At 40.3% G+C, this 27135-nt stretch overlaps 1 protein-coding gene across 1 annotated transcript; it reads left to right on the top strand.

The window, feature by feature from the left end:
• Positions 1 to 100: 100 nt before the first annotated feature.
• Positions 101 to 26754, top strand: LOC308099128 (aconitate hydratase, mitochondrial-like). Its single transcript, XM_080447736.1, has 18 exons — positions 101 to 154; positions 2219 to 2361; positions 4518 to 4776; positions 5297 to 5389; positions 5859 to 6017; positions 7137 to 7287; positions 7557 to 7661; positions 7911 to 8002; positions 9103 to 9208; positions 10300 to 10457; positions 10763 to 10836; positions 11040 to 11151; positions 11851 to 12033; positions 13675 to 13770; positions 19697 to 19888; positions 20208 to 20340; positions 22590 to 22711; positions 22980 to 26754. Exons 1-18 carry the CDS (start codon positions 119 to 121, stop codon positions 23109 to 23111), a joined length of 2346 nt encoding a protein of 781 aa, XP_080303862.1. The 5' UTR covers positions 101 to 118; the 3' UTR covers positions 23112 to 26754.
• The last annotated feature ends 381 nt before the right edge of the window (positions 26755 to 27135 follow it).

Genomic DNA, 27135 nt, shown 5'->3' with positions numbered 1-27135 from the left:
GGATTTTTAGGTCACAATGCGAGAGAGCAAAAGCCATACAATAAACATAACGGGCTCCTATAATAAAACACTCTGACGTCACATTTCGGCGACAGACGCATCTTTGTCAGTGAACAAAATGGCGTCTTACTGTTTGACTGTCACTAGGCTGCGGGTAAGAAATTCATATTTTATACAGTTACATATATAAAACGCATATTTACATTAAACGCAAATGTTAAGGTGAAAATTGTGTTCAACGTGTTACTGTTCCCATCGTCAACGAAGTAATGACAGTGTGTAAATACTGGGAAGAGCTGTCCAGCTGCGTCGCTAGGTCACTGTGTCCCCGTTTGACTCCTGAATGCAGTACGCGGTAGCGGCTATAACCAGCTGCTGTGTCCAAGTTACATTCTTGATAACAATGTCGTTTTATATCCAAGTTAACCTAGACAATGATTGGAAGTTGGCGAAAGTGTCCAGTAGTTTAAGTTTAAGTTTACAAGGTGATCGCAAGGTTACTGAATTTCTGCTTGCGCACTTCAAGTATCCATCATACAGGACCATGATTGATGCCAATCCATGGGATATTTTGGACTAGTGTGGTATTAGCGTGAAGTGGGAATTGAATCTCCCAATAGATTCTGTGATCATCATATATGCTTTGAGGCCAACACCCACCTTTTATTGATCCCATTTGGCAGGGGATTGGGTGATTTGATATGGCATCGTTATTTTTGTTTTCGTGTGTGTTTGTACTCTAAGCATGCAGTAATAGATGATGAAACACGATGAATATCAAAATAGCACATTATTGATTTTAGCTTTAAATGCGACATCTTCTCATGTTTTACAGAGTTATCCTTAGTCAACCTCTTCTATCTTTAGGTTTATCTTTCAGAAGGTATGTGAGACAGATAACATTTATTACCATACTGCTGATTGGTTGATTAACTATCCAGTATACTTTGTAGATACGTAAAGTGACAATCCAGTGTGCTTTGTAGCCTAAGTAAAGTAGGCTATCCCTCTAAGGTTTTGCCATACTGCGAATTGTTTGGCTTGAACTTATGTTATGTGTAAGGTGTTATTTACAGTAGACCTAAAGCCTAGCCATCTTAACGTTTATGATAATCACCTGATCTGTGTGGCCAAGTAAGTCACATGGTAACCACAATGATTTGGATTGCTGTTTTACTGCAACCTTTCCTGAGTCTTTTTATTGCCTTATTTACTTCTCTTAGCAGGTTATTCAGAGTTTATGGCCAATATAGGGTGAAACTCTGTAGCGGTCTTTCTGTCACCACAACATACTATGCCTGTTGCAAGGTTTTACACTTTATTTTAGTATGAGAGACATAAACTTTCATGCAGTTTTGTCAAAAAGTAGCAGTGTAATTGAATTAAAAGTTATGTTTGCTGGCTAAAGGATGGGGTCGCAAAAATCTGTAGGCTTCATCCATAGACTGTAAAAAAAAAAGGACGAAGGTAGGTTTCTACAGACCCGTTTTGAAGCCATTATCTTGGAATTTCCGGTCCCGAATGGAACCAGAAACGAATGCTTTTGGCTGGAAGTGCAGCGAGGGTGGGTCTTCACTCAGACCGAAGTAGAAGTAGAAAAAGTTTGAGCACCACTGATATGGAAACATACGTTTTTTTCAGAATGCTGTTGGGATTTAGAAGACATTTGTAGAATCGGCTTCAGGTCTTAATGGGTTAAACTAGTTACTGAAAGCATAACGTTTTTACGATAGTGTTTACTAAGGTAACCCAGTCCGGTCACATGCCCATTGTGTTTAATGGCATGAAAAGTCTTCTGCAACCAGCAGGAGGGGAAATAGCGACACATTCTAGGCCGCCTGGGTTCACCCTGCAATCTGCCTATTAATGGATAATGAGATCTTTTGTGCAAAGTTTGCATTTTGGCCTGAGGGTGATAATGGAGGAGTCACTCAAGTTGTTCAAGTTTGGGGTTCAACATCCAGGAAGCATAAAGACGCGCATTGTGTCCCGTTATTTTCAATGAGCAACACCATTGTGGACCAGACAGAGTATAAATTAGGCTTAACTCTGACTTCTGGTTATGTGGGTTAGTTCTTGCATGATCTAATTGCCTTCTTTCTCTGAACTATCATCCCATCTTGAAAGCTTGTGTTGTTGTAGAAATGCAATGTATGTTTGCCCAAACTCAGTCATAAAGTCTTTGTCTTTGAATTGTCTTTTCAAACATCTTGTTCAGCTGGTCCTTGGCACTGGGGCAAGACGTATTCATGTCTCAGCAGCGTTCAGGGCCAAGGCAAAGGTGGCCATGAGCCGCTTTGAGCCTGGCTCAAGCATCAACTATGAGACGTTGCACAAGAACATCAACATTGTGCGCAAGAGGTCAGCGCACACACACACACACACACACACACACACACACACACACACACACACACACACACACACACACACACACACACACACACACACACACACACACACACACACACACACACACACATACTTCTAGTCTTTACCTTTAATGTATAGATCTATACTTCTTATTACTGGTACTCCCTCATAGTAAATCCATTGACATTTACACTGTTGATATTTCAGGGCCAACAGGGCTTCACTAGACTAATTATAGATGACCAGACATGCCCCTCTCCCTTATGTAATCACTGGCTATATTCCAGGAACAGTAGCAAGTAGTACTTTGGATAACTGTAGGTAATAATAATATTATTAGGAGGAGAAAACAACAAAAGAAAATCAACTTTATTAGGGGAAAAAAACACAAAGAAAAGGCTAAGACTAAGGAATAAAATCAATAAAAACAGTGCAATGGTGAGACAGGGGGATGTGCAGTTACGTGGGGTGGCGCAGTGGTAAAGTCATGTGATCAAGACGGATCTCTGATTTTTCATATTCCATCCTGATTGGCTAAGATTAGCTTCCAAAGATTGCAGGAGTATTTTGATCAAAATGCCTCAAATCACGAACGCAGTGTCCGATTGCTGTGAAACTTTGCACGCACATTCCAACTAGGCCAAGAAAGAAATGCGTAGAATGATATTGTAGCTTGAATCAGATCAAATTCGTTAGCATGACTTGACAAATAACAAACAATATAACAGTCATAAACTCCAGACAGCAAATGCAGAAAGTTACTCTGGAGAACCAACCTATTAAGGACTGTGAAACTATAATAGTCTCTTAACGTCAGCCATTACTGGCATGCACGGAGCTAAGACAATTGATATTAGCAACAGGTATTAGCTTGGTACTTTACAAACTTCATGAACATCTGTCAGTAGTAGTACATAATATATAAACCTCTTGAATAGACTTACATGGTCATTGACACACACAAGACACTCTAGTTTAGAGCCGGCTCAAACAAACTGAATAAACGTCTTAATTGGCGACTCTGAATACTTCTGTATTGACAAAAAACATCTCTGCCTTCTAGAACTTTCTCATTGAGATCTCATGGGATTTGACCCGCTCTTTCAGAATAAAAGGCACACGGACACTTGTAGCTTGGCAATAAGTGTCAACACACTACAGTAAGACCTCTATAAATGCAATATTAGAATGGCAACGAAAATAATACATGACAATACAGGATTAAATGCTTAAACCTATAACTTTGGGGCCTATTCTAGTACACCAAGGAAGAACCTCCATCCCAAATTGTTCAAATATCCTCATGGTGGCGCTACAACCGCCCACTTCACGTTTTGGCCTATAACTTGAACCGTATGTTGCACAATCAGCATCATCTCGTTTCCCCTGGATTCATTAGGTCATAACAAAACTTATAGGTCCTGTTTGTGCCAGATAACATTTTCTGACATAGTGCATTTTCTTCAAAACACACGTTGTGCTACTACTCCTACAGATTTTGTCAGATCCGATTCCAAGTGGCTATGACCAAAGTTTGCGGGCCCTAGGTAGGCGTGGCGGAGACCTGTGCTCCGAGGCAAACATGTGAATAGATAGATTTTCAAATAAGCAATATCACAGCAGATACCCATTCCACTGAAGCCATATGATTATTTCACAATGAAACAAATTAAAACTAGAAAAAGTGTTCCTTGGAGCACAGGTCTCCGCCAGGTCAGGTTCAGCAATGTTCGGAATTTGGCAATCAGGATGGACTATGAAAAATCGGACAGATCCGTCTTGATCACATGCGTGATGTTTGTACAAAATCTGTAGGAGTAATATAAAAAAAATTGTTTCGCAAAGATCGGCCTCCTGGTGGCGCTATTACAGGCGAATGTGAAATATTTGGGGCAGAGGTTCTGCTTTGGTATCCTTCGGCCTGGCGGAGACCATTACAAAAAGCATCATTAATTAAAGTAATTACTCAACTACTTAAATTAAAGGGATAGTTCACCCCAAAATGACTTTTTTTCTATTGATTAGTCACCCCATGGAGCCTTGAATTCATGGAGATGTTTTTGTTTTTACCAACGCTGTAGTTAAATCTCAAACACAATCTACTACCTTGTCATAAACCTCTCTTCTCCACTCAACCGCACCAGGCTCAACAGACCCCTCACTCTGTCTGAGAAGATTGTGTACGGCCACCTGGACGACCCAGTGGGGCAGGAGATCGACCGCGGCCGCACGTACCTGCGCCTGCGTCCGGACCGCGTGGCCATGCAAGATGCCACAGCTCAGATGGCTATGCTTCAGTTCATCAGCAGTGGCCTTCCCACGGTGGCCGTCCCTTCCACTATCCACTGTGACCACCTGATTGAGGCTCAGATTGGAGGGGCTGAGGACCTGCAGAGGGCTAAGGTCAGATCTGCTCGTGATTTGTAATCAAGTCAATAGTATATGGTTTGCTTTTATTATTCTTATACTTTATATAGAGTTTTGAGTGGGTCCTAATTGCTGATATGATGTGATTATGCTTCATGGTTTTCATTGCTATGATTTGATACAAAACTTGAAGATTATATTTTATTCATTAGTCCCAGATTGTAGCTTTAAAGGGATTGTTCACCCCAAAAAATATTTATTCTCTATCAATTACACACCCCATGAAGCCTTGAATTCATGGAGATTTTTTAGTTTTAGTTTTTTTTTGCATTCCTAAGCCGATAATGTGATAACCAGTGGGAGACTCTTTGAGTCTCTGCCGGTCATCAAATTATTGGCTTAGGAATGTGACAAAAACAAAAACCATTTTGGGGGTGAACTATCCCTTTTTAATGCCACATTTATTCTGCAAGAGTAATACAAAAGGATGACTTTTACCCAAAAACATTGTGTCCTTAAATTAAGCCCTAACTACTCCCCGTTTCTTCTCACTCAGGAAGTGAACCAGGAGGTCTACAACTTCCTTGCATCTGCTGGAGCTAAATACGGTGTTGGTTTCTGGAAACCAGGATCTGGTATCATTCATCAGGTACGATGCTGTGAATTAAAATGTGATTCTAATGGAAAGGAGTTGCCCTTTGGATGAATGGTTGCTTTCCCATGTGGGAGACCCAGGTTGAAATCTAGGTTGTAGTATTGAGGGCTCACCCAGGTCAAGTTGGGGGAGTAGCCCTGCTTGAAGACGAGAAGCCTCATCTCTCCCTTGGTCAAGGAGGGATTTCCTTGTGGCTGAGTTGTGAATGTTTGGTTGTCCATGCAGGAGACCTGTGTTCACATCCAAAATAGTCACTAATAACAGATTATTGTTGTTGTGCGGTGGAGCCCCTATACTCACCCCATCCCCACCATCTATGACTAATGCAATTTCCATGCTGTTAGAGCAAGCAAAGCATTACTTGTGAATGCTTTTTACACTTGGAAGATCACCATGTTCCTAAAGCAGAGCTAAGGAGATCTTGTTTTCTAAGTGTAACAAAGCCTGTTTCTTCATTGAACAGATCATTCTGGAGAACTATGCCTATCCAGGAGTGATGCTGATTGGCACAGACTCTCACACGCCCAACGGCGGAGGGCTGGGATCCATCTGTATCGGAGTGGGTGGAGCTGATGCTGTCGATGTCATGGCTGGAATCCCGTGGGAGCTCAAATGTCCTAATGTGAGTTCTCAAATTTCTCTCTTTTTGTAATGGACTTTATTGAGTTTTATTCGAGCTTTATTAGAGTTTCTTTCTTTTATTGTTTCATATTAGTGTATATTTTGTTAAATCCCTGAAAGATGTGTTTTTCTATTATTTATTTTTCAAGTTATAGTTGTCTCCGCCAGGCTGACGGCGTGGCCGAGATTATGTTTTGCACCCTGTCCGTCTGTCCGTCCGTTTGTCTGTCCGTGTCCGTCCGTGTATTTCCATCTGTCCATCTGTGAACAGCTAATCTCCGATCGAAGTAAAACTGTGCACACACACTGTTTGGATGACAGAGCAGAACCTCTGCCCCAAATCTTTCAGATCGGTCCGTTATAGTGCCACCAGGAGGCCGATTCTTGCAAAACATTACCCCTACAGATTTTGTCCATCACACAAATCGGTACACATTATCTCTATAGTCATGTGACCAACATGGATCTGTCCGATTTGTCATATTTCATCCTGATTGGCTAAGATTGGCATCTAAAGTTTGCAGGAGTGGCTAATTTTGAACAAAATGCCTCAAATCATAAACGCAGCATCCGATTGCCATGGAACTTTGCACGCACATTCCGACTAGGCTGACGAAGAAATGCCACCCTTTTCACATTGTACTGTTATAGCGCCACCAGGAGGCAGATTTTTGCAAAACTAATTTTGTATATTACTCCAACAGATTTTGTCCAAACATCACGCGAATTGGTACACATTATCCAGTCATGTGATAAAGACAGATCTGTCTGATCTTTTTGCCTGACCCAAGGGGTCGGGCTTACATGAGGCTTTGTACCTGTTTCGTCCATACATGGGCATGGTCACTTTGTCCTCCGGCCCCAGCCAAAGAAGTCTGTCCCCCTTTCGTCCATATATGGGCATAGACACAGGCTGACACGTCATGTGAAGTCCGGTGACGTAGTGCTCTGATCTTATAAAGTACTTATTCTGGGTCTGGCAGAACCAGGTCTCCTGGTCTTGTTATATGTCGGATACCTGTGCTCCGAGGAGCACTTTTTCTAGTTTTATATATTTCTTTAACATTTTGAAACATAAATGTCTTTTCCATTTCTCTAATGTTGTTGGCTCTCTCTTCAGGTGATTGGGGTGAAGCTGACAGGCAGCCTGTCTGGCTGGACTTCTCCCAAGGATGTCATCCTGAAGGTGGCTGGCATCCTGACTGTGAAAGGAGGAACTGGCGCCATTGTAGAGTACTACGGGCCTGGAGTCGACTCCATCTCCTGCACTGGTGACAGCATGAGCATTTGAAATAAAACTAAAGGAAACCCTGTGGGTTTAGAAAGTGATGCATTGTAAATGGAAGAGAATGGATTTCCTATTTAAAGCGAGCCAGTGACTGAAGCCCTGGCTTTCATCTGATTACAGGAAAAAGTTGGAAATGCTTTTATTTTATTTCTCTCTTGTCTCTTATAAATCAGTTGGTAGATTTATTGTAGAGATTTTGAATTTTCTGACTGACTTTGAGCAATGAATGTTGTTTTACCTTTTGTCTTCCAGGTATGGCAACTATCTGTAACATGGGAGCTGAGATTGGAGCAACCACCTCTGTATTCCCCTACAACCATCGCATGAAGACCTATCTTGAGAAGACTGGTCGTGGAGGTCAGCCATAGTAAACAAGCATTCTTGTTTCAGATCCTAGCTGTTATTCGTCCTCTCTAAGCCATCACTTTCCTGTCACTGTTCACTGAACTTGAACTTCACTGAAAAAAAGTAATAATTGTTAACAAATTGCACACATGTCGTTTTTACCAAATCGCGCGGGGGGGGGGTGGTAAATTTAGATTTTTTGGGGGGAAATTTTCCTTCTATGTGGCCACAATCTAATGTTTTTATCTTTGTGCCTCTCAGCGATTGCAGAGGTGGCTGATAAGTTCAAGGATGATCTGAACCCTGATGAGGGCTGTGAATATGACCAGATCGTTGAGATTAACTTGGATGAGGTGAGACCCTACAGAAACATGCTTTCTTTCAGTGAAATGAATAATACGACCAGGATAGACAAATTGTGTTCTCGTATAAAGTCATACAGGTGGTAGATGGAAAACAGGGGTGTTATGGCTCTATTTTAATGTGTGGTGTGGATTTCCCTGGCATGCTTTATGGCCTGTTAGCACTGCTATGTGGAAAACGACATACGTTCCCATGTATTTCAGTCAGCCTCATCCTTTGATGGAGCGCAAAGATTGTTTCTTTGCAATGCAGTAAAAAAAGTTGAGATTTGTCCAACTTTTGTCACATGGTATTGCAACATAGCTGTATGGGTAGAGAGCTCGCCTGGGGAGAAGAAGGTCCCAGTTTTGATTCCCGGCCCCAGCAATGTGTTGAGGTGTCCCTGAGTAAGACACTTAACCCAAACTGTGCTTTGCTGTGGGTAGCTCTCAGCTGGGTGAAGCTGAAAACTGAAATTCCCTCGCAGGATGAATTCGATGGAATGAATTAATTGAATTAACATAATCCAGTAACAGACTGTGGTAGCTAGCCAGCAGAATGTATGAAAATGGAAATAAAATTCAAGTGCTAAAAAAAAGGCAACAGGTGGTCGAACTGGTCAACAACAACAGAACACAGGAGCAAAACAATGCAGACTCCTCCGTTGTATTGCGTATGGCATGGGTCTTAGAACCACCCAGGTTGCAGTTCAGATGTTCATCTGGGTTAGGATGTGGCGTCTGAGAAAGCCATGGAGGAAGCCATGGCATGTGGTTTAGTCTAAGGAATATTTGAACGCCTTGACTTAAAATGAAAGCAATCACTGAGAAGGATTTCATGTTTAGTAGCAGTTAACTTCTTAGATGTTGAATGGTCAGGTCAAATGCACATAATATCTTTTCAACATACTTTCGGTAATGAACAGCAACTGCATGTCCACATTGCCCTTGTCCCATTTGTGCCAATGTTAACCAGTGAAACTCGTACTTGGTCCGCTCAGAAATAGCTCACATTGCGTCGCGTAGAATATCTATAACTGGCGAATGTTCCCCCAGAATTGGGGGCGCTAGGGTAACTACATTGTCTGCTCCTCTTCCTATTCCTCTGGCAGCTGAAGCCCCTCATTAACGGGCCCTTCACCCCCGACCTGGCCCACCTTGTGTCTGAGATAGGAGCCACAGCACAGAAGAATGGCTGGCCCCTGGAGGTGAAAGTTGGTCAGTATCTAATGACATAGATATTGTTGCCATATTTAGTTACTGCCTGGTATATCTGTAATGCTTCGTCCTGTGAAATTGGATATTTTCTTCTCTTGTTTTCTATAAGATGTTTTATTGACCAGATGATCATGCCATATACAGTAGATACATGAGATGGTAAACGTTAGAGACATGAAGTCACATGAAGGGTTGGAACAACTATGACCTCAATCGGTTTGATGGCAGCGCCATAATTAAAGGTCAAAATGTTGAACTTTCAAAAGTCCTAAATGACTAATTCAACGAATGACCTTGAATGAACTTCAAAACTTCTAAATCATCACAAAACTTGTAGGATATGTCTAGAACATGAAATATACCCTGATATTTGTATTCAAATCAACTACCGTAATACAAAATAAAGAAAATGGCCGTGGCATAACACAAATCACATTGTAAATAAAAATGTGTTTGTCCAATCATAACAAAACTCACATAACACTGTTGAATGATTTTGTTTTATTTTTAAATCGCAGCATTAGTTCCTAACGCATGCATGGGCCTGGCGCAAATTTGGCAATAAATCATTCACAGTTTGTCCAGACATCCTCAAACTTGCTGGATGTTTTTAATTAAGCTGTTGACGTGAAACATGTTGGCCTATAACCGGTGGACCTTTGAATCACGTAAAAATAGGAAACGGGAGATATTGGTGATAGTGCTGAAAAAGGGTGTCGTCCAGCACATATTTGGCTATAAATGGATGAGCGTCTTATCATCATAAAACCTGTTAAAACTTTCAAATGTCTCTAGAGCCCTGGCAGATTTCAACTTCTAACAGTCCGTGTTGGTATTGGTTTGGCTGTAAATTAATGAGTGCCTGTCTGATCGTTATGAAACCTGTTAAAACTTTCAAATGTCTCTAGAGCCCTCGCAGCTTTCAACTTCTAACAGTCCGTGTTGGCTTCAACCCCTGAATTGCCTATTTGTAGTTATATTTCCTATTGCTCTTGTTGTAGGTCTTCTTCACTATTATCCTAGTTTACTGTGTACTGCTCTCATTTTAGAAGTGTATCTGACTCCCTCTGGTTCGTATGTGACTTTTCTAGGTCTAATTGGCAGCTGCACCAACTCCAGTTACGAGGACATGGGCAGGTCAGCCTCTCTGGCCAAGCAGGCTCTGGACAAGGGTCTGAAATGCAAGGCTCAGTTCACAATCACCCCTGGATCTGAGCAGATCCGTGCCACGATTGAGAGAGATGGATATGTGAGTTTGATGTTATCCATGAACTCCTAGGTTGGGTTTAAAACTATTGTTTTAAACCCAGTAGGTTGTGAAACTCTGGAGAATTGTAGTTTAAGACTAGTCCTTCCAATAGTTAAATTAATAGATTCTTAAAGCATTGTATGTATGTCCATTTGATCGTGTCTCTAGATTGCACAACAGAATGTAGTACAATTTATGGTCTTATATATATATATACTTCAATATTTACTGGATCTTTTCCCATTGTCTTGCATTGAAAACAATGTAATAGTTTTGGGGGGATTTACAATGTTTTACATTCCCAGGCTAAGATCTTGAGTGATGTAGGAGGAGTGGTCCTTGCCAATGCATGTGGACCCTGCATTGGACAGTGGGACAGGTATGTACAGTACAGTATGAGCTTGTTGGTTGTAGTTTTTTTTTGTTTACCTCATTCTTAATTCATATGTCCTTTAGTAAGTTTGAACCGTCTGTACCGAGTGAATAAGGGACATAATAAATATTGATGATGAAGCAAAAAACATGCACATGAAGCAGTTACACACACACACCGACCTCTCCATATGCTTTGGTCTTCTTTAGGAGGGATGTGAAGAAAGGAGAGAAGAACACCATCGTCACGTCCTACAACAGGAACTTCACAGCCAGGAATGATGCTAACCCTGCCACCCATGCTTTCGTCACCTCCCCCGAGGTCAATAGGAAAATACAATAAAACAGGGCAAAAAAGTTATGATCTGACCTGTGCTGCCTGGGCAGTAAAGCTTTTTGGGACTGAAGCCTGAGGTGTCCAATGATTTTCTAATTATGGGTTGCTAATAATAGTGTTTGGTCCAAAACTTCAAAATTGAGGGGGGAAACACCAAAGCTGTCCCATTGGTATCTATTAGAGTTGACCATGGACATTGTGCACTACAATGCACAAATATATCATAGTGATCTCATGAACACATGATTTATCCGTGTAGACAAACACTTAAGTTAAACATGAGTGCTGAATTCCCCACATTAATTCTTAATGTCATGTTTTATCTTATTCCTCTTTTATGCTGTTTATTATTCATCCATCAAGCTCTCATTATGGTCCCAGGGTTGTTCTGTAATTTTCTGTCTTTGCTGCATTTTGTTCTCTACATTTATCACAGTGCTGCTTGTCAAGAGTGCTGAATTGCAATTTATAAAGCCTAATTCATACTTCATGGTATAACAGTTCATTGCTTGGTCCAAACCACTTAAGCCCTATTTAAAAATATAGAAAACAGTCGATCTGCAAGCTCACAACTCGCATCGTGAGACGTTGTGAACTTGTAGATATGTGATTTTTCGCTATATTAGAAAAACGTTTTTGCAACATTTAGAACTTTTTGTTACTAATAGTACCCTTGTTTCCTAGATTGTCACTGCTATGGCCATTGCTGGCACCCTCGACTTCAACCCTGAGACTGACTACCTGACAGCCGCCAATGGAGAGAAATTCAAGCTGAAGCCCCCCACTGGTGATGAACTCCCCACCAAGGACTTTGACCCGGGCCAGGACACCTACCAACACCCACCGGCCGATGGCAGCTCCGTCAATGTGAGTTCACTTTTTCAAATGTGGAGGCTGTGGAATAGTACAATTTACAATTTAGGCTTATCCAGAGCAACTTAGTAGTGTGAAATCAGAGTAAGTGGCATGGACCCTAGTCAACAAATGAACAGTCACATAAGTAGAGTGCAAAGAGAAAGCTGTAGTGCTTCAAAGAAACTAGGATTCCAGGTAACCATCAAACCTAGCATGGTATAAACGACATACTAACTAACTTATTAGCATTTGTGGTCAAGCAAGAAAAATCTAAATAACAAAACATGAACAAGTATACAACATAGACCTGCATAGTATAACTAGCACCTATCAAAAAAGGTGACAACGCACTCAGGCCAAAAAATATTTAAGTTGCAGGCACACAACATGAATAATTCATATCACTCCTTAATAATGTATATGGTATAATATATGCATGATCTTAAAATACTGTATGTTTTTGCCATCAGCTGTCTTCGAGAAGAAATCCTCCTTCCTAAATGACTCGGACGGGTCTTTTTGTACCTGTCCACTGTTATTAACAATGAAAGACATCCATAGACAAAGATGCAAATTGTATGCCCAGGCAAACATACTAATGCGGAAATTTCACAAATGCTCTGTACATGTCAAGGTATCACTCTTAAAAGCCTTCTGTACACCATTGTATACGGCTCACTTATGGAGTAACTACAAAGCTAGCAGCATGCGAAAACTAAAAGTAGCATATAATGATGCTCTACGGTTGCTGGTGAGGGTACCAAGATGGCACAGTGCCAGCCAGCTGTTTGTAAACCTGGGGGTACCTACCTGTCAAGCCCTGTTAAGAAATGTAATGTACAAATTCATATGTCGTCTTGAAAAGTCTGACAATCATGTTATTAAGATTTTAATTAACCCTGTCAAGAGTTCTACTCGGTTCTCTTCCACGATATGGAGACATTGGCGTAACAGCCTCTACTGACTTTGAAAAGCTGTAGTTGGACTGTTTTTATGTGTTTTTTAATTTCTTTTTATTATTTTATTGCTTTTACTGTGTGATTGTCATGTTTTGCTGTATGGACCCTGAGTCTGAAATAAAGATTGAATTGAATGAACACAGTAATGTGATATATAACCATGCCTCGTTCCATTAAGGATTAGTACCTAAAGTATATAAAAACCTAGACTATGATGGTATAGGAGAGTAAGGTCTGTTTGTGAGAGCAGACGTGTCATTTGGTTTGAGAGGGAGGAAGTCAGGTTTGAGATATCGTAGCTATTTATTGAGGCATCGAGCTACGCATTGCGGTCCACACATGTCTTCACCAGGGTATCAATTTGTCCTTGAGTACTCCTATAGGCATATATAGCGCCAAAGGCTTACATGACAAAGACATTAATGACGGAAAGGATGTCAATGTTTTATCGGCAAGTACATTGGCATCTTCCTCTCAAAATCGCTCTTAATCCAGTCGCTCTGGATTAAGAGTGTCTGCTAAATGCCTAAACTGTAAAATGCAGTTTGTGATGAACCTGCACTGTAAAAGCCTCAGTGTTCCTTAAATTCTAAGGCTACAATCTGTTTGTTAAATGAACTCTTTTTTTTACTGTGTGAGAGGCACTTGAAGCCCTGTTTTTTAATGAATGAATGTGTATTGAACCTCCTAAAAGGTGGATGTGAGCCCCACCAGCAACCGCCTGCAGCTGCTGGAGCCCTTCGACAGGTGGCACGGCAAGGACCTGGAGGAAATGAGGGTCCTCATCAAGGTGAGGAGGACAAGTGGAAAGGATGGATAGAGGAAGGGGATTGGGAGGTGGGCGGTCAGAGAGAGGAATCTGTATCATTTTTGCGAACGCGGGAGGAGGCGCGGCGAAGCCGCGCCTCCGACCAAGTGGAGCTTACTATGTAACCCTGCTTGGGTTGTGTCTCTGTGTGCACTGCCTGTGTGCACTGCCTGTGTGCAGCTCCTCTGAGATAAGTAAATGTCCAATTTAGACGTACCATACATCAAATGAAAGGTCTTTGAAAACTGAACACACCTGTCAAGGTTGCGTTTAAGCCCGCCCCTTCCCCCGGAAGCCACGCCCCGGAGAAGGCTCCTAAAAACTCCCCATTGAAACCCCATGTTAAATGAAAAGTGCCCGAATCGCTCCCAAACTTTTTCTACCCCCCGTAAGTGGGGGTCTACGAACAAATACATCGGGCTCGGATTTTGGCTCCGCCCCCCGGAAGTGGGTGAAACAGGCACTTCAAACACTTTGTTGAATTGTTCAAAAACATTCCAATTTTTTTTTTTGTGAATTTGTATTTTTCTAAGATGCTCCTTTTAACGCAGATTTAAAAAAAAAAAAAAAAAAAAAAATGTATTGGTTACTTTTTTTAAAATATTTTTTTTCATTCTTTTTTTTCTTTTTTTGCGTTCGCTTACCGCGTTCGCGCGTCTTACTTGTATTAAAACAAGAATATGTGTGCCCCCACACACACACACACACACACACACACACACACACACACACACACACACACACACACACACACACACACACACACACACACACACTTGTATTGACAATTTTCTTGAATTCTATTTGGGCTACAGACATTAAGAAAGTGGTGGAAAAAGTACTCAAATGTTTTACTTAAAGTTGTACAATGCAAATTCACAACTAACGATTTTTAGCAACCTCTGCTGGTCACTACCGTCACTGCATACAATTTCCGTGGTCCTCGATTACCCAGAATTCCATTCGTTTTCACCGGAAGCCGGAAGCGTTTCAAATAGCGTTATTTTAATTGTTTTATACTATCTGCGGATCGTTTCTCTTAGCCAGTGGAGCATTAGTTACCATGAGCTGTGGTTTCTTTTTCTGTTATTTTTCGATCTTCTAATCCTACATTCTCTTAAAATCAGCGTGAGGTTCCTTTTTGTTATTTGCGCGATAGTTCCTGGCCAAACAGGAAACCGTTGCGGTAGTTCCTGGCCAAACAGGAAACCAGTGCATTTCCACCTCCGTTTTCCGGCCAGATGACGTCATTTCCCCGGGAAAGTCCCCCCAGTCCACGTTCAATATAAAATATATAAATAAAAGGCTTCCGGGGGTGAAATTCATGGAGTGGGTGTTGTGAAACTTTTGCCACTCACAAAAGATATACAATTTAACTTTAGTTTTGTTGAAAACGTTACCTAGTATGCCTTTAAGTAAAAGTGTCAATACTGCAATGTAGAAGTACTCTGTTAACATAAGGCTAATAATCAGTGGTGGAAAAGTGTTCCAATGTTTTACTCAAGTGAAAGTATCAATACTGCAATGTAGAAGTACTCTGTCAAAAAATGGCATACCTCAATATGACAAAAAAAAATTATAAAGTGCTGTAACATGTTATGGCCTAATCACTGTCATTCAAGCATAAATGTCTTAACTCATTCACTGCCACTGACGTAAAAAACGTAATTCGTCCCGTTTACCAATCCTGCCACTGACGTAAAAAACGTAATTTTTTTTTTTTGAAAAAAATTAATTTTTTTTTTTTTTTTTTTTTTTTAAGTTTTTTTTTCAAATTTGACCCAAAGACCAAGGAGATATGATTGTTTAAAGATCTACACTCCCATCCACTTCCTTGTTAACTTAAAACTTAAAAATTCTGTATCTCGGCTCCTGAGTGCTTTTTTTTTAAAATGAAAAATCTCTGGCAGTGGGCAAACGCGGCCAGCAATAATTGTGGCAGTGAATGAGTTAACATTAAATTAAAAATAAGTAACTGGTATAGGACTAGCCTACCTATTGTGGTACAAAACAAGTCCTGCAGTGAATTACAACATTAGAATTGTGCTGAATTCAAGAAGCTTTATTTGTTACTGACTTATAAAGATACAAGCAGCTAAATGTTGTTGGAACTTGTACCACAGATTGTTCTACATATAATTGATATAATGAAGAAAAGAAAATATTAAGCAAGAAAATAAAATGGACAATAGTAAATAAATAAAAATAGCCTACAGATACATACAGTTTTAGGAATACTCTAATACTTAGGGACTTGTCTTAGACAGGCATGTCATCAGTGGTGTGAAGTAATTTTGATGTATTTTTCACTTTACTGGAGTATTTCCAGTTTTCAGTACTTTTACTTCTACTCCACTACATCTCAGAGGCAAATATTGTACTTTTACTCCACTACAATTATTTGAAAACTTTAGTTACTAGTTACTTTGCAGATATAAATTATTACATTATAAAACATACATGAACCACTTTAGCCCTATTTTATACCAAGGCTATTTGAAAATAGCCGATCTACAATTTCACAACGTGTCGCATCGCGACGCGTTGTGAGCTTGCAGATCTGCTATTTTCAAACATTTTTGTACTTTTACTTTTGGTACTTTAATTTCATTTGGATACCAACACTTTTGTACTTTTACTCAAGTAAATTTTGAATTCCGGACTTTTACTTGTAAGAGTACTTCTACATTGCAGTATTGATACTTTTACTTAAAGGTAGGGTAAGTGATATTTTTGGGTTAAAACAAAAAGTATTTTGTGAAAAGGTTAAAATACTATATTCTGATAGTAAGCATTGCTATAGAGTGTTTTTTCAGTAACAGATGTCTCCCTGTCTCTCCAGCTCTTTAATAAACAGAAAATACATTTTTCGGTAGGTGTCAAAATCTCAGCCAATCAGGAGAAAGTACCCATTTTTAAGCTTAATTTGTATAGTGTTCCAGTTCAAATTTTGTCTGCTCATTTCTTAGTGTCATCACTTCCAATTTCACTTGTTTAATCTATATCCTGATTGAGTTCTCTGTCCTGGTTGGATAAAATTGGAAATGAAACTGAAACTGAAACGAAAATGCATTTTCTGTTTAATAAAGAGGTGGAGAGACAAGGAGACTCCTAATACTGAACAAACACTCTATAGCAATGAGTACTATCAGAATATAGAGCTATTTAACACTTATTTTAACCAACGCAAATCACTTACCCTACCTTTAAGTAAAACATTTGAGTACTTTTTCCACCACTGCATGTCATCACAGCTTGAGAAGGGCACTTCTCCTCAGAGTTAAATCAACACTGAAGGGAGACACGATGTCTATTGTGATGAGCGTGTAGAACGTAACGCTCATTTGAACGGCTGTTGTAAATAACAGATGATTAGTAGATTCTCCGCTGGCTGACTTTTTATGACTTAAAGGGCAAGACCACTTTGGTAGAGGTTTGGGTTGTGTAGTTACCTTGCCATGATGTAACTCCAAAGGTGGACAAGAAATCAAAAATAATTGCTCCATTGATTAGAAATTGATAATTCAAAATATGCTCCTCATTGACTTACATTGTACGGTAAAACAGCTCTCAAAGTCACTCTTTTAGCACATAAACAAACACAAACAAAGTTGATTCAGACAATATAGAACATCACCAAACACAGTACTGTTTTTTTTTTTTAATAAAAATGTTAACTTCCTGTTGATTTTGCTATTTTTATTAAGAAGAAAACCCGGACTGGATCCTTGGATCCGGATCCGGATCTTCAAATAGTAAAATCAGCAGGAAGTTGACATTTTTATTAAAAAAATAAACAGTACTGGGTTTGGTCATGTTCTATATTGTCTGAATTAGCTTTGATTGTGTTCGTTTACGTGCTAAAATAGTGACTTTGAGAGCTGTTTCAGCGCACAATGTAAGTCAATGAGGAGCATATTTTGAATTATCAATTTCTAATCAATGGAGCAATTATTTTTGATTTCTTGTCCACCTTTGGAGTTACATCATGGCAAGGTAAATACACAACCCAAACCTCTACCAAAGTGGTCTTGCCCTTTAATGACTTTATGACTCTCAGCCTCTCACTCATTATTACGGTTAGCATGTAGCTAACGCATCATCACAGACAGTTGAATGCAACGTTGCGTTCAGAGGAAAAGCAACAACAAACATATAGGCTATAATCGCGGATGGGATGCATGCAGCCGTTGTAAGCTTGTAGATTGGCTAACAGCCACCTGTTACGTGTGTGTGTGTGTGTGTGTGTGTGTGTGTGTGTGTGTGTGTGTGTGTGAGAGAGAGAGAGAGAGAGTGTGTGTGTGTGTGTGTGTGTGTGTGTGTGAGAGAGAGAGAGACACTTGGGAGAGGTACAGATGGTAAAAGTACAAAATATTTGAAAATAGCAGATCAACAAGCTCACACGACGCGTTGTGAGCTTAAGTACAGTACTTGAGTAAATGTACTTACTTTCCACCACTGCAAATAAACAGCTACACGTCGTCGTGACGTCTTTGTTGAACTGCAACATGGCGTTTGCACTTTGTTCATTTACAGCCTGTACATCTACATAAACGTTCAGATTTAAAATATAAAGTGCTTACCCCATGGCCACGGATGTTACACTTCATTTCGGGTGGGTCTAAGTACCTGTATCTTCCGTATTGTTCAATAAGAAGCATTTTAATCCGATCGGCGGCCATTTTCTCATAGTTATAATGTATCAGAGTGCATACACCCCCCAACCGCTACAGCCGCGTAGTTGAAACAAAACGGAGACAATGGCCACCAATCGGATCAAAATGCTTTTTATTGAACGATACGGAAGATACGGGTACTTATGAGGGCCCGTATATAATTATAACACCCGTAGCCATGAGATAAGCACTTTATATTTGAAATCTGAACGTTTATGTAGATGTACGAGTTGTAAATGGAGAAATGCAAACACCAGGTGTAAGTTCAACCATGACGCTTGACGTCAAGCTAACAATGCTAAGCTCGTCGACTAGCCTCGTCACTCCACCGTTGTTTTTGTCCACATCTTCAGTGAAATTCTTCCATACAAACGAACATCGAGCGGCCTGTTGTTTAGCTGGGGCCGCCCTCACCTATTTAGCAGCTCTGTAGCCTGAGGCTAAGTAAGATGCAGTAGTGTGTAAGGAGCGTGGATTGCCTTCGGGAGGGGAGGTGCTGCGAGGGCCGAGGGGAGGCGGGTGCTGCAAAGGAGGAGAGGCATTGGCTTAAACGGGAAAGTGTCCCCATTGGCTTAAAGTAGTGAAGGACAGCCAGGACAGCCAATGTCACTTAGGTGTCGCGGATGATGATGTCTCAGCCTGTCTGTAGAGCAGCTTGGCAGCTGCTAAAAAAACAACAACAATAGATGGTGGAATTGTTGTCATCGTCAGCATCTGCTGTGAAAGCAAATGCCAGAGTTGACATAGTAACACAGAAGATACTGACACACGATACCTGGACAACAGAACCTCACATATTATAGGGGACTGACTGACTGACGGCGCAAGACACAGGATAGCCAGTAGGACCTAGCCTACTTATCACTCTACAAATATACATTCAATACCCAATCACTATGTATGTACATCCCAACAGCATATACGTACAGAGAAAAGGACAGAAGAATGGCATTAAGTTTAGTGAAGAACGCCTGCCACTTCTTACTGCGACTAAAAGCATCAACCTGTATGAATGAGGCATCACTAAATTAATAGTTAGATGTGAAATATTTGCTGTGTATTTTCACATCGTTTACTCATCACACTCCCGGTGTGTAAGGACCGTAACTCTTACATTCAGTGAGAAATTAATGATGAACCACTCATTATATTATATGTTTTCAAACTTTTTCCTCCTCCTCTCACCTTCTTCACCTCCTCCTTTCTCTCCTCTTTCTCTGCCTCTTCTTTAGGTGAAAGGCAAGTGCACCACAGACCACATCAGCGCCGCTGGGCCCTGGCTGAAGTTCCGTGGCCACCTTGACAACATCTCCAACAACATGCTGATCGGCGCTGTCAACATCGAGAATGACGGCGTCAACAAGATCAAGAACCTGCTGACTGGGGATTACGGAGGTGTGCCAGACGTGGCCCGTCACTACAAGGTGAGTCCCACCAAGCACCCGAACCTTATGGGTCCATTTGGTTCCATTTGTACACTCATCTGAGTTAAATTAACACAAAGGATTTTACTGCATACCTGCATATTCATAAAAATTATAAAAATAGCAGAACTACAAGTACCCAATACATCGCGATATGATGCACTGTGAGCTTGTAGATCGGCTGCTTTTGGCACACAACATTGTTACATGACAAAGTATAAATCAGGCTTGAATCTTGATATTTTGATAATTTCTCTCTCTGCCCTTTACTTCCCCCACCAATACCTCTATGATCTCATCTCATGGCCTTCTGCCCCAGGCTAACGGAGTGAACTGGGTGGTAGTTGGAGACGAGAACTATGGAGAGGGTTCCAGCAGAGAGCATGCTGCCCTGGAGCCCAGGCACCTGGGAGGACGTGCCATCATTGTCAAAAGCTTTGCCAGGATTCACGGTGGGTTGGTGGAGGATTTGATAAAATAATCTACATGAACACATCATCACGCACATAATTCTGTTTGGAGACAGTCCAGTTATCATGTGCAGTTCAGTTATCCTTATTGCCATATTGTTAAAGATGCCTTCTCTTTGAAAGGCAGAGGTAGACAGAGAATACTTAATTTCATTTTGAAACCTCAAATTTATAGTTTTGCTAATGGAGCAATGACCACTATCACTGGCAGTGACAAATATCCCCAGTTCTTGCTTATTACTCACACAGTGACAGAAGCATTGTCCTTGTTTATGGGAAAATGGGGAGGATTGCATATGGGCAAGAACCTTATCTTGACACTGTCTGAGAAAGTATCTTAGGAAAGGTTAATCAAGGATATCTTCACCACACACTGTACTTAGTTCTGTGAGTAGATAAGCTTGGTACATTCCGTTTAAAAGTAGGAGATACATTTCAAGGTTTTCAGCATCACCTGGGCTCAAGGAAATCAATTTCACCATTATTTGCGGACATGGATTTTTAAAAGTTTTAATGGAGGCCTCTAAATCATCATGAGACCTGTTGCACAAGAGAATGAGACAGGCCTGGAATCAATAGAATTCTCCCTCTCTCTCACACACACACACATTCAGAATGTGTGCATTGTTCTCGATGACCTTGTGTTGCACGTAATAGAGCCATTCTACTCAAGCAGAGAGCTCTTCTCTGTTTACAAAATGGGAGTTAAATATGAGACATGTCATCAACGTTCCCTGTAGCGTGTGCAGACGCGCAAATGCCCGGGATGTGCCGCGTAAAACAAATCTGTCTAGCGCAGATAGATTTGTGTATTTTAGTTGTCGCTTGGTTCGATTCTTTTGTGTTACTCTGTCTCCCCGCACCGCCAGGACATACCCCCGCTTTCACAACAACAAATGTCACAACACAACAAATGTTTTCCATCACCTTAAAAGTTACCATATCAGCGACTGCAGTTTGAAAATGCAGTTCTACTTCAGTTTTGTCCAACGTGCACAAGCGAGGCTGTACCAAAACAAACACTGGCTTCAACATTTGCGTCACATATGTAAAGTGAATGAAAAAGACGAGGATAGAGCATAGTTTTCTTACTTAAGAACGACAGACATGATTACCCCTGAGCACAGCTGAGCAAAGATTGATTTAAATTACTGGACTCCAGGTACGAATGTGGAGAAAAAAAAGCCTTTATGAAGATGGACATTCACTTTGTATTATAGTTGACTGTAACCAGAGCCTGTAACTACAGTATCTACATCGTCTCCCTTCCTTTATAACCTCTAGTGTTAAAGTTCAATGTTCATATGTAGATGTTATACATTATATTATTTTATCGCAAAATATATTCTAAACAAAGCCCTATTTGCACAGTTATTGTTTACATTATTTTATTGTATTCTTTATGTTAATTGACTATATTCTACAGTTTAACACAGGGATTCTCAACCTTTTTAATTTCAAGGACCCCAATTTGATATCAATTAGGCTACTGACCATTTGATATGATTTTTATCTCTGGGAGCCCAATCTACATGGTAAAATCCTCAGTGATGAACACATCATATAAATGCATTGTATACAATACTGTACATTGGCACATACAGTAGTACTGCTGCCTTCTACATATTCATATTCTGCTGGACTGTCTTTTATTCACCATGATTTCTGTTCCCAGCCAGGGCTAACCTTCTTTAGACACATGAGTCATATGTCTGTCTGTCAATGCATTGTTATTTTGGAGTCTCAGAATGTATTGCTTTGGCTCTTAATGTAAGGCATAAACAATTTAAAATGTGTGTGTGAACACAGCAAACATTTATTCCTCTACATGTGTTCACATATAATACTGAATAATACTACTGCATGGACATGCAAAAACAATATATTTAAATTTTTCCTTGTCACTGACCTTTATTAAAAGTAATCCAACTGAAATTACTTCTGTAATTAGATTATAAAGCCATATAACTTTATCATTATATAACGATTGGACAGGTGGTGTCAAAGTGTACCCAGGCCAGTGTACTTGTCAGATGTTGCTCAGTAGTTGCTGAAGTACCGCTCAGTGTTTGAGTGTTTGCTCAGACCAATGAAAATTTGAGGGAACATTGCATGTCACCACTACCCTCCCTACCTGCTTCCTTTTAGTCTTTTATCCCTCTCTATTCTACCATCACTTTTGTCTTAGCTTCCTTTTTCCCTTCTGTTATGTTCTTGTCTCTTTTCCACAGAGACCAACCTGAAGAAGCAGGGTCTGTTGCCTCTGACCTTCACTAACCCCAGCGACTATGATAAGATCCGCCCTGACGACAAGATCTCTATCACTGGACTCAAATCTTTTGCTCCCGGCAAGGTGAGCAGCCTTCAACACCACACACCTCTAATCCTTCTCTCTAAGGCCATGGTTCAATAAGTACAACATGGCCCAATGTAGCCTTCACTAAACGCTGTACATACTGTGTACCTCCTGTGTGATTCTCTGCCAAGTTACCCTTTTGTACGTTATTTCCCTCACCCTGGGTCCAGGTGGGCATAACTAAAATTATACCTTTGAAGAAAAGGAAAGGAATCTGGAATAAATACCCCACAAATCATCTCTGTGTCTCACTTTCTTCCTTTAGCCCTTGGCGGTAGTGATCAAACACAGTGATGGCAGCGAGGAGTCCATCGTTCTAAACCACACCTTCAACGAGGGACAGATCGAATGGTTCCAAGCTGGCTCTGCCCTAAACAGGATGAAGGAGCTCCAGTAATTGGATGAGAGCGGAGAGGCGGTGGCCTGAAGGGGCCAATGGAGGGCGGGGCTTTTATATAACATATGTGCCTGGAGACGCTAAAGGGGAGGGGAGGAAGAGATGATAGGGAATGGTAGATGGTTGATATATTTTCTAGGTCTGTGTAGGAGACAAGCACCCCAATCAAAAGATGACACACACACACACACACACACACACACACACACACAATGTCGCTGTACAGATGAAAAGCGCACACGTACACACTCACAGATACGAAGATTACTGCGAAAGCGACACCGGTTGGCAAGCAGAGTTATACCAACGTACTACACCCAAACACGCACAAATCCACATCATCACTGGCATCGTTTTTGTCTGCACTCAGCATAAAGTGTCATTGTTCTAGGCAGCATTGGTAATGCTGGCAGCAATCATTGGTTCAGTTCTGATTTGCCAGGCTTTGTTGTTTGAGATTGTAGCATTGTACCACTCTGTTCACTCCTACCTCACGCCCGCATGCACACACCTAAACTAGATCACACTCCTTCCATCGGTTTCTGTTCATGCGTGTCTCTGACGTTTTAAGTCACTCCATCCAAAACAGTTCAATAAGCTTTTGAACTTAGTTGTGTGTTGTACAACTCCATTATCACTGGACCTGTCCATAGTTCTACCAAGATGTATAATGTAATTTATATTTTCGGTGGTTTTCTGTACTACCTAATGATAAAGAGTCCTAATGGCCTGTAATTAGCCATCCACTGCCCATGTGGATTTTTACTGTAGGTCCTGACTGGACCTGCTGTTATTGACAACAAGCAAGTAAGTCTCCACATTGTCACTGAATGAGTAATTGGAGTGGAACATCTTGTCTGTAAGAGCTACAAGACTACCTGAATTAATTTAATGTGTTGTGGTTTCAACAGAGTCACATTTCCGTTTCTAAGACTTTTCTAGTATGAAAAAGGAAACGTGTTTTTTGGATTCTGCACAATATTGTCAGTGAAACCATTCCTCCGTGGCCATTAAATGTACTACAACACCTCTGCATTGGAGGTGTTGTGAGTACACTTCTGTATGGCTCTAAGAAAAAAGGTTTTCGCATTTGAGTGTGGAATTGAATTGGTAATTTTGCTCCAGTTTGTGGTTCACGTCACTCTGAAGCACTTCAGCCAACACTCCAATGTTAGTATGCTCCATTTCCTGCGGCTCTTCCCACGGTCTCTTTTTCTCTCGGCTGTTGCATGACTCTCTGTGCGTACTGTAGGACTGTTGAACCAGAATACAACCTGCTGCTGTGTTTGTGTTGGTCTAGCCATATTGTCTCTTCTATCTATGTTTGTATCCCGTCCATTCATTGGCGCCGATGCATGCTTGATCCTATCAGATCCATGTCTATCTATGTCCCCCATCTGCCTGTTGTGCTGTGCTTGTCCTGTCTCTTTTGGCTATCACCAGGACATTATACCTCTTCACTCCAGTCCTGACTCTGATATAGGGATTTTGTTTTGTGTCACTAATTGCTAATGGGAGATATCGAGGATGTTCATGTTTGTGCTTGACTTGAAATGAATGCGTGTTTGTCAGCTTAGGGTTTGGTCTCATCAGTAGCCTCGGGAGAGACCTTGTGTCTTCTTACAAAAACTTAACGCACAATTAAGTGTTCAGACACCTGTACACTAGGTACTGTGTAATATTAGGAAAGTAGTTGTACTGTATGAGTGCTTTGCCATGCTTTATTTTTTTTGACAATTATTTTTCCCATTTATCTTTCTCCCAATTTAGTTTACTTCTGCATTCCGGGAGCGCCCCATGCTTTCTTTATCCTTTGCATATACCATCCAATTGTTGTGTGTGATAACCTTTGTGGCTGAGATGTGAAATTGTCAATACATTCGGTACAAAGGCAAATATAAAGATGAACTCTCATTTGGTGTTGACGTTGGCCTACAGTCTTGCCATGACATGCCACTTAAATTATGTTTTCTAATGTTTCCATTTGCACTCGTGGCTGATCGGCACTACTGTAACCAAGTGTTTTTTAAAGTGTGGTCTGTCCACTGATCACCACATCATGCAAAAAGTCTGCATATCTGTTCCATTAACTGCTGCAGAATTAAATAGATTCATTTGAATGAAAGACAAATCCCAGAATATATATATATATAATAATAAATCACAGTTTTTGACCTGTTTGTAAATGGTGTGATATACAGTATATATATAGCTTCACTTTGTATAGGGGTGTGTACATACTAAAGAAAATATATATGTAGAAAGAGCGAGAGATGTGCTGTATGCTGCCTGTCTAAATGCAGAGCCTTTCACTCTGCGTGACCCGTTTGTAATATAATGTTGTGATATAGACTCCCATCCTCTTTATTCAATCTTAACCAAGTGGATTTGTGGCTAATGACCTGTCACTCTTCCTTCCCTCAGTTTATTTGGGTTCTCCAAAACAGCTTGACATGAGAATTGTGGGTTAAGAGTGAACAGTGACGTGAGTTGAAAAAATGCGTTCTGGAATTCTGAACACTGTTGTATTGAATGACAAAGTGTCTCTTGGTATGTTGCTGCATGACTGATATTGTGACCGATGTCTGGATATTTTGACAAAGGAGAGGGAGTGTTATTTTTTTATAAAGGTGATACATGAGTTTTTTCTTTTTTTTTCTTTCTTTATGTTCATAAAGTGGTTTCAGATATGATTTTAAAAGGTAGTGGTCCCAGATTAAGATGTTCGTTTTCTGATGGTCACCGTAAACTTTATGTGGGGACAGTTATCCATAGGATGTGCTTTTTAAACACATAACAGGTACCTGTTAACTTGCTGTAACCTTTTCCTCCACCTTATTAGGGTGGCAAGAAAACTCACTTTGCAGATTAAATAAATACATTTCTCCAGTTTATTGCAGTAATCGCCACGGATGCCTCAACAAAATTGGTCATGACAAAATCTTCTGGCCCAAAACGTGTGATGTTACAAATGAATTATTTTCCACTAGTTTTGAATTCCTTACGGTTGCTACAATAATATACCTATGTTTATGTGACATTTCAAAATTCACCACATTCAAACATGGACAGAGTATTGTCAGCACATAATTCACTTGAAGCAATGCTGTGAAATATTTTTCTGTTAACTATTGGCTAATACTTCATCATCTTTGTCTCTACATTCATAACAGGCACTTGTGAAGCAGTTTGCTGATGTAAAAATAATACTTTGCTGTTCACTGGATCAAGTCTGTGAGTTTCTCCTAAGCGCTACTGTGAAGTAACAAGTCAAAAAGTTGCTAATGCATTAACATGCATGCCTAGTGTGTTATTTTGCACGCAGGTGTGCTTCATTTGGACAGGATTTCTTGGATGTACTTTAAATGAACTCTTACAGATGTATTTGTCTGACAAGGTTCTTTTTTCATGTATCTATGGCAAATAAATGAGAAATGTAATGATTTGAGTCAATCAGCTCAGCTGTTGTAATAGCTTATTAAACAGTAACTGTACTAAATGCCCATCCATCTATTATTTTAAATGTTGATTTTGTAAATGTAGGTGATTTGAAGGTTTATAACCTGCAACATAAAATAAACGAGAGATCTCAACATATTTCCAATGCAAAATGGTATACATACTTAATAAAGATAAAGCTACATTTCTGAAGTTGATATTGTCTTGTTTTGTGGCTTGTCAGCATTTTCTGTGTTTGAGTAGATACATACAGTACGCACAAACACTAGCGCGTGTAAAAAGTAAAATTCTCGAATATTTTATTAGATGGTTGATGTGTGTGTACCAGTGTGGAAAGTAACTAAGTACATGTACTCAAGTACTGTACTTAAGCACAATTTTGAGCTATTTTTACTTTACTGTAGTATTTCCAATTTTCAGTACTTTTACTTAGACTCCATTACTTCTCAGAGGCAAATATAGTACTTTTACTCCACTACAATTATTGGACAACTTTAGTTACCAGTTACTTTGTAGATTTAAAATATTATTACAAAACATACATTAACCACTTCAGCCCTATATA

This window comes from Gymnoscopelus braueri (genome assembly GCF_963280865.1).
Source record: "Gymnoscopelus braueri genome assembly, chromosome: 13".
NCBI classification, from domain to species: Eukaryota; Metazoa; Chordata; class Actinopteri; order Myctophiformes; family Myctophidae; genus Gymnoscopelus; species Gymnoscopelus braueri.
Note: the sequence above shows the minus strand (reverse complement) of the source record. Positions and strands in the feature narration are given on the sequence as shown.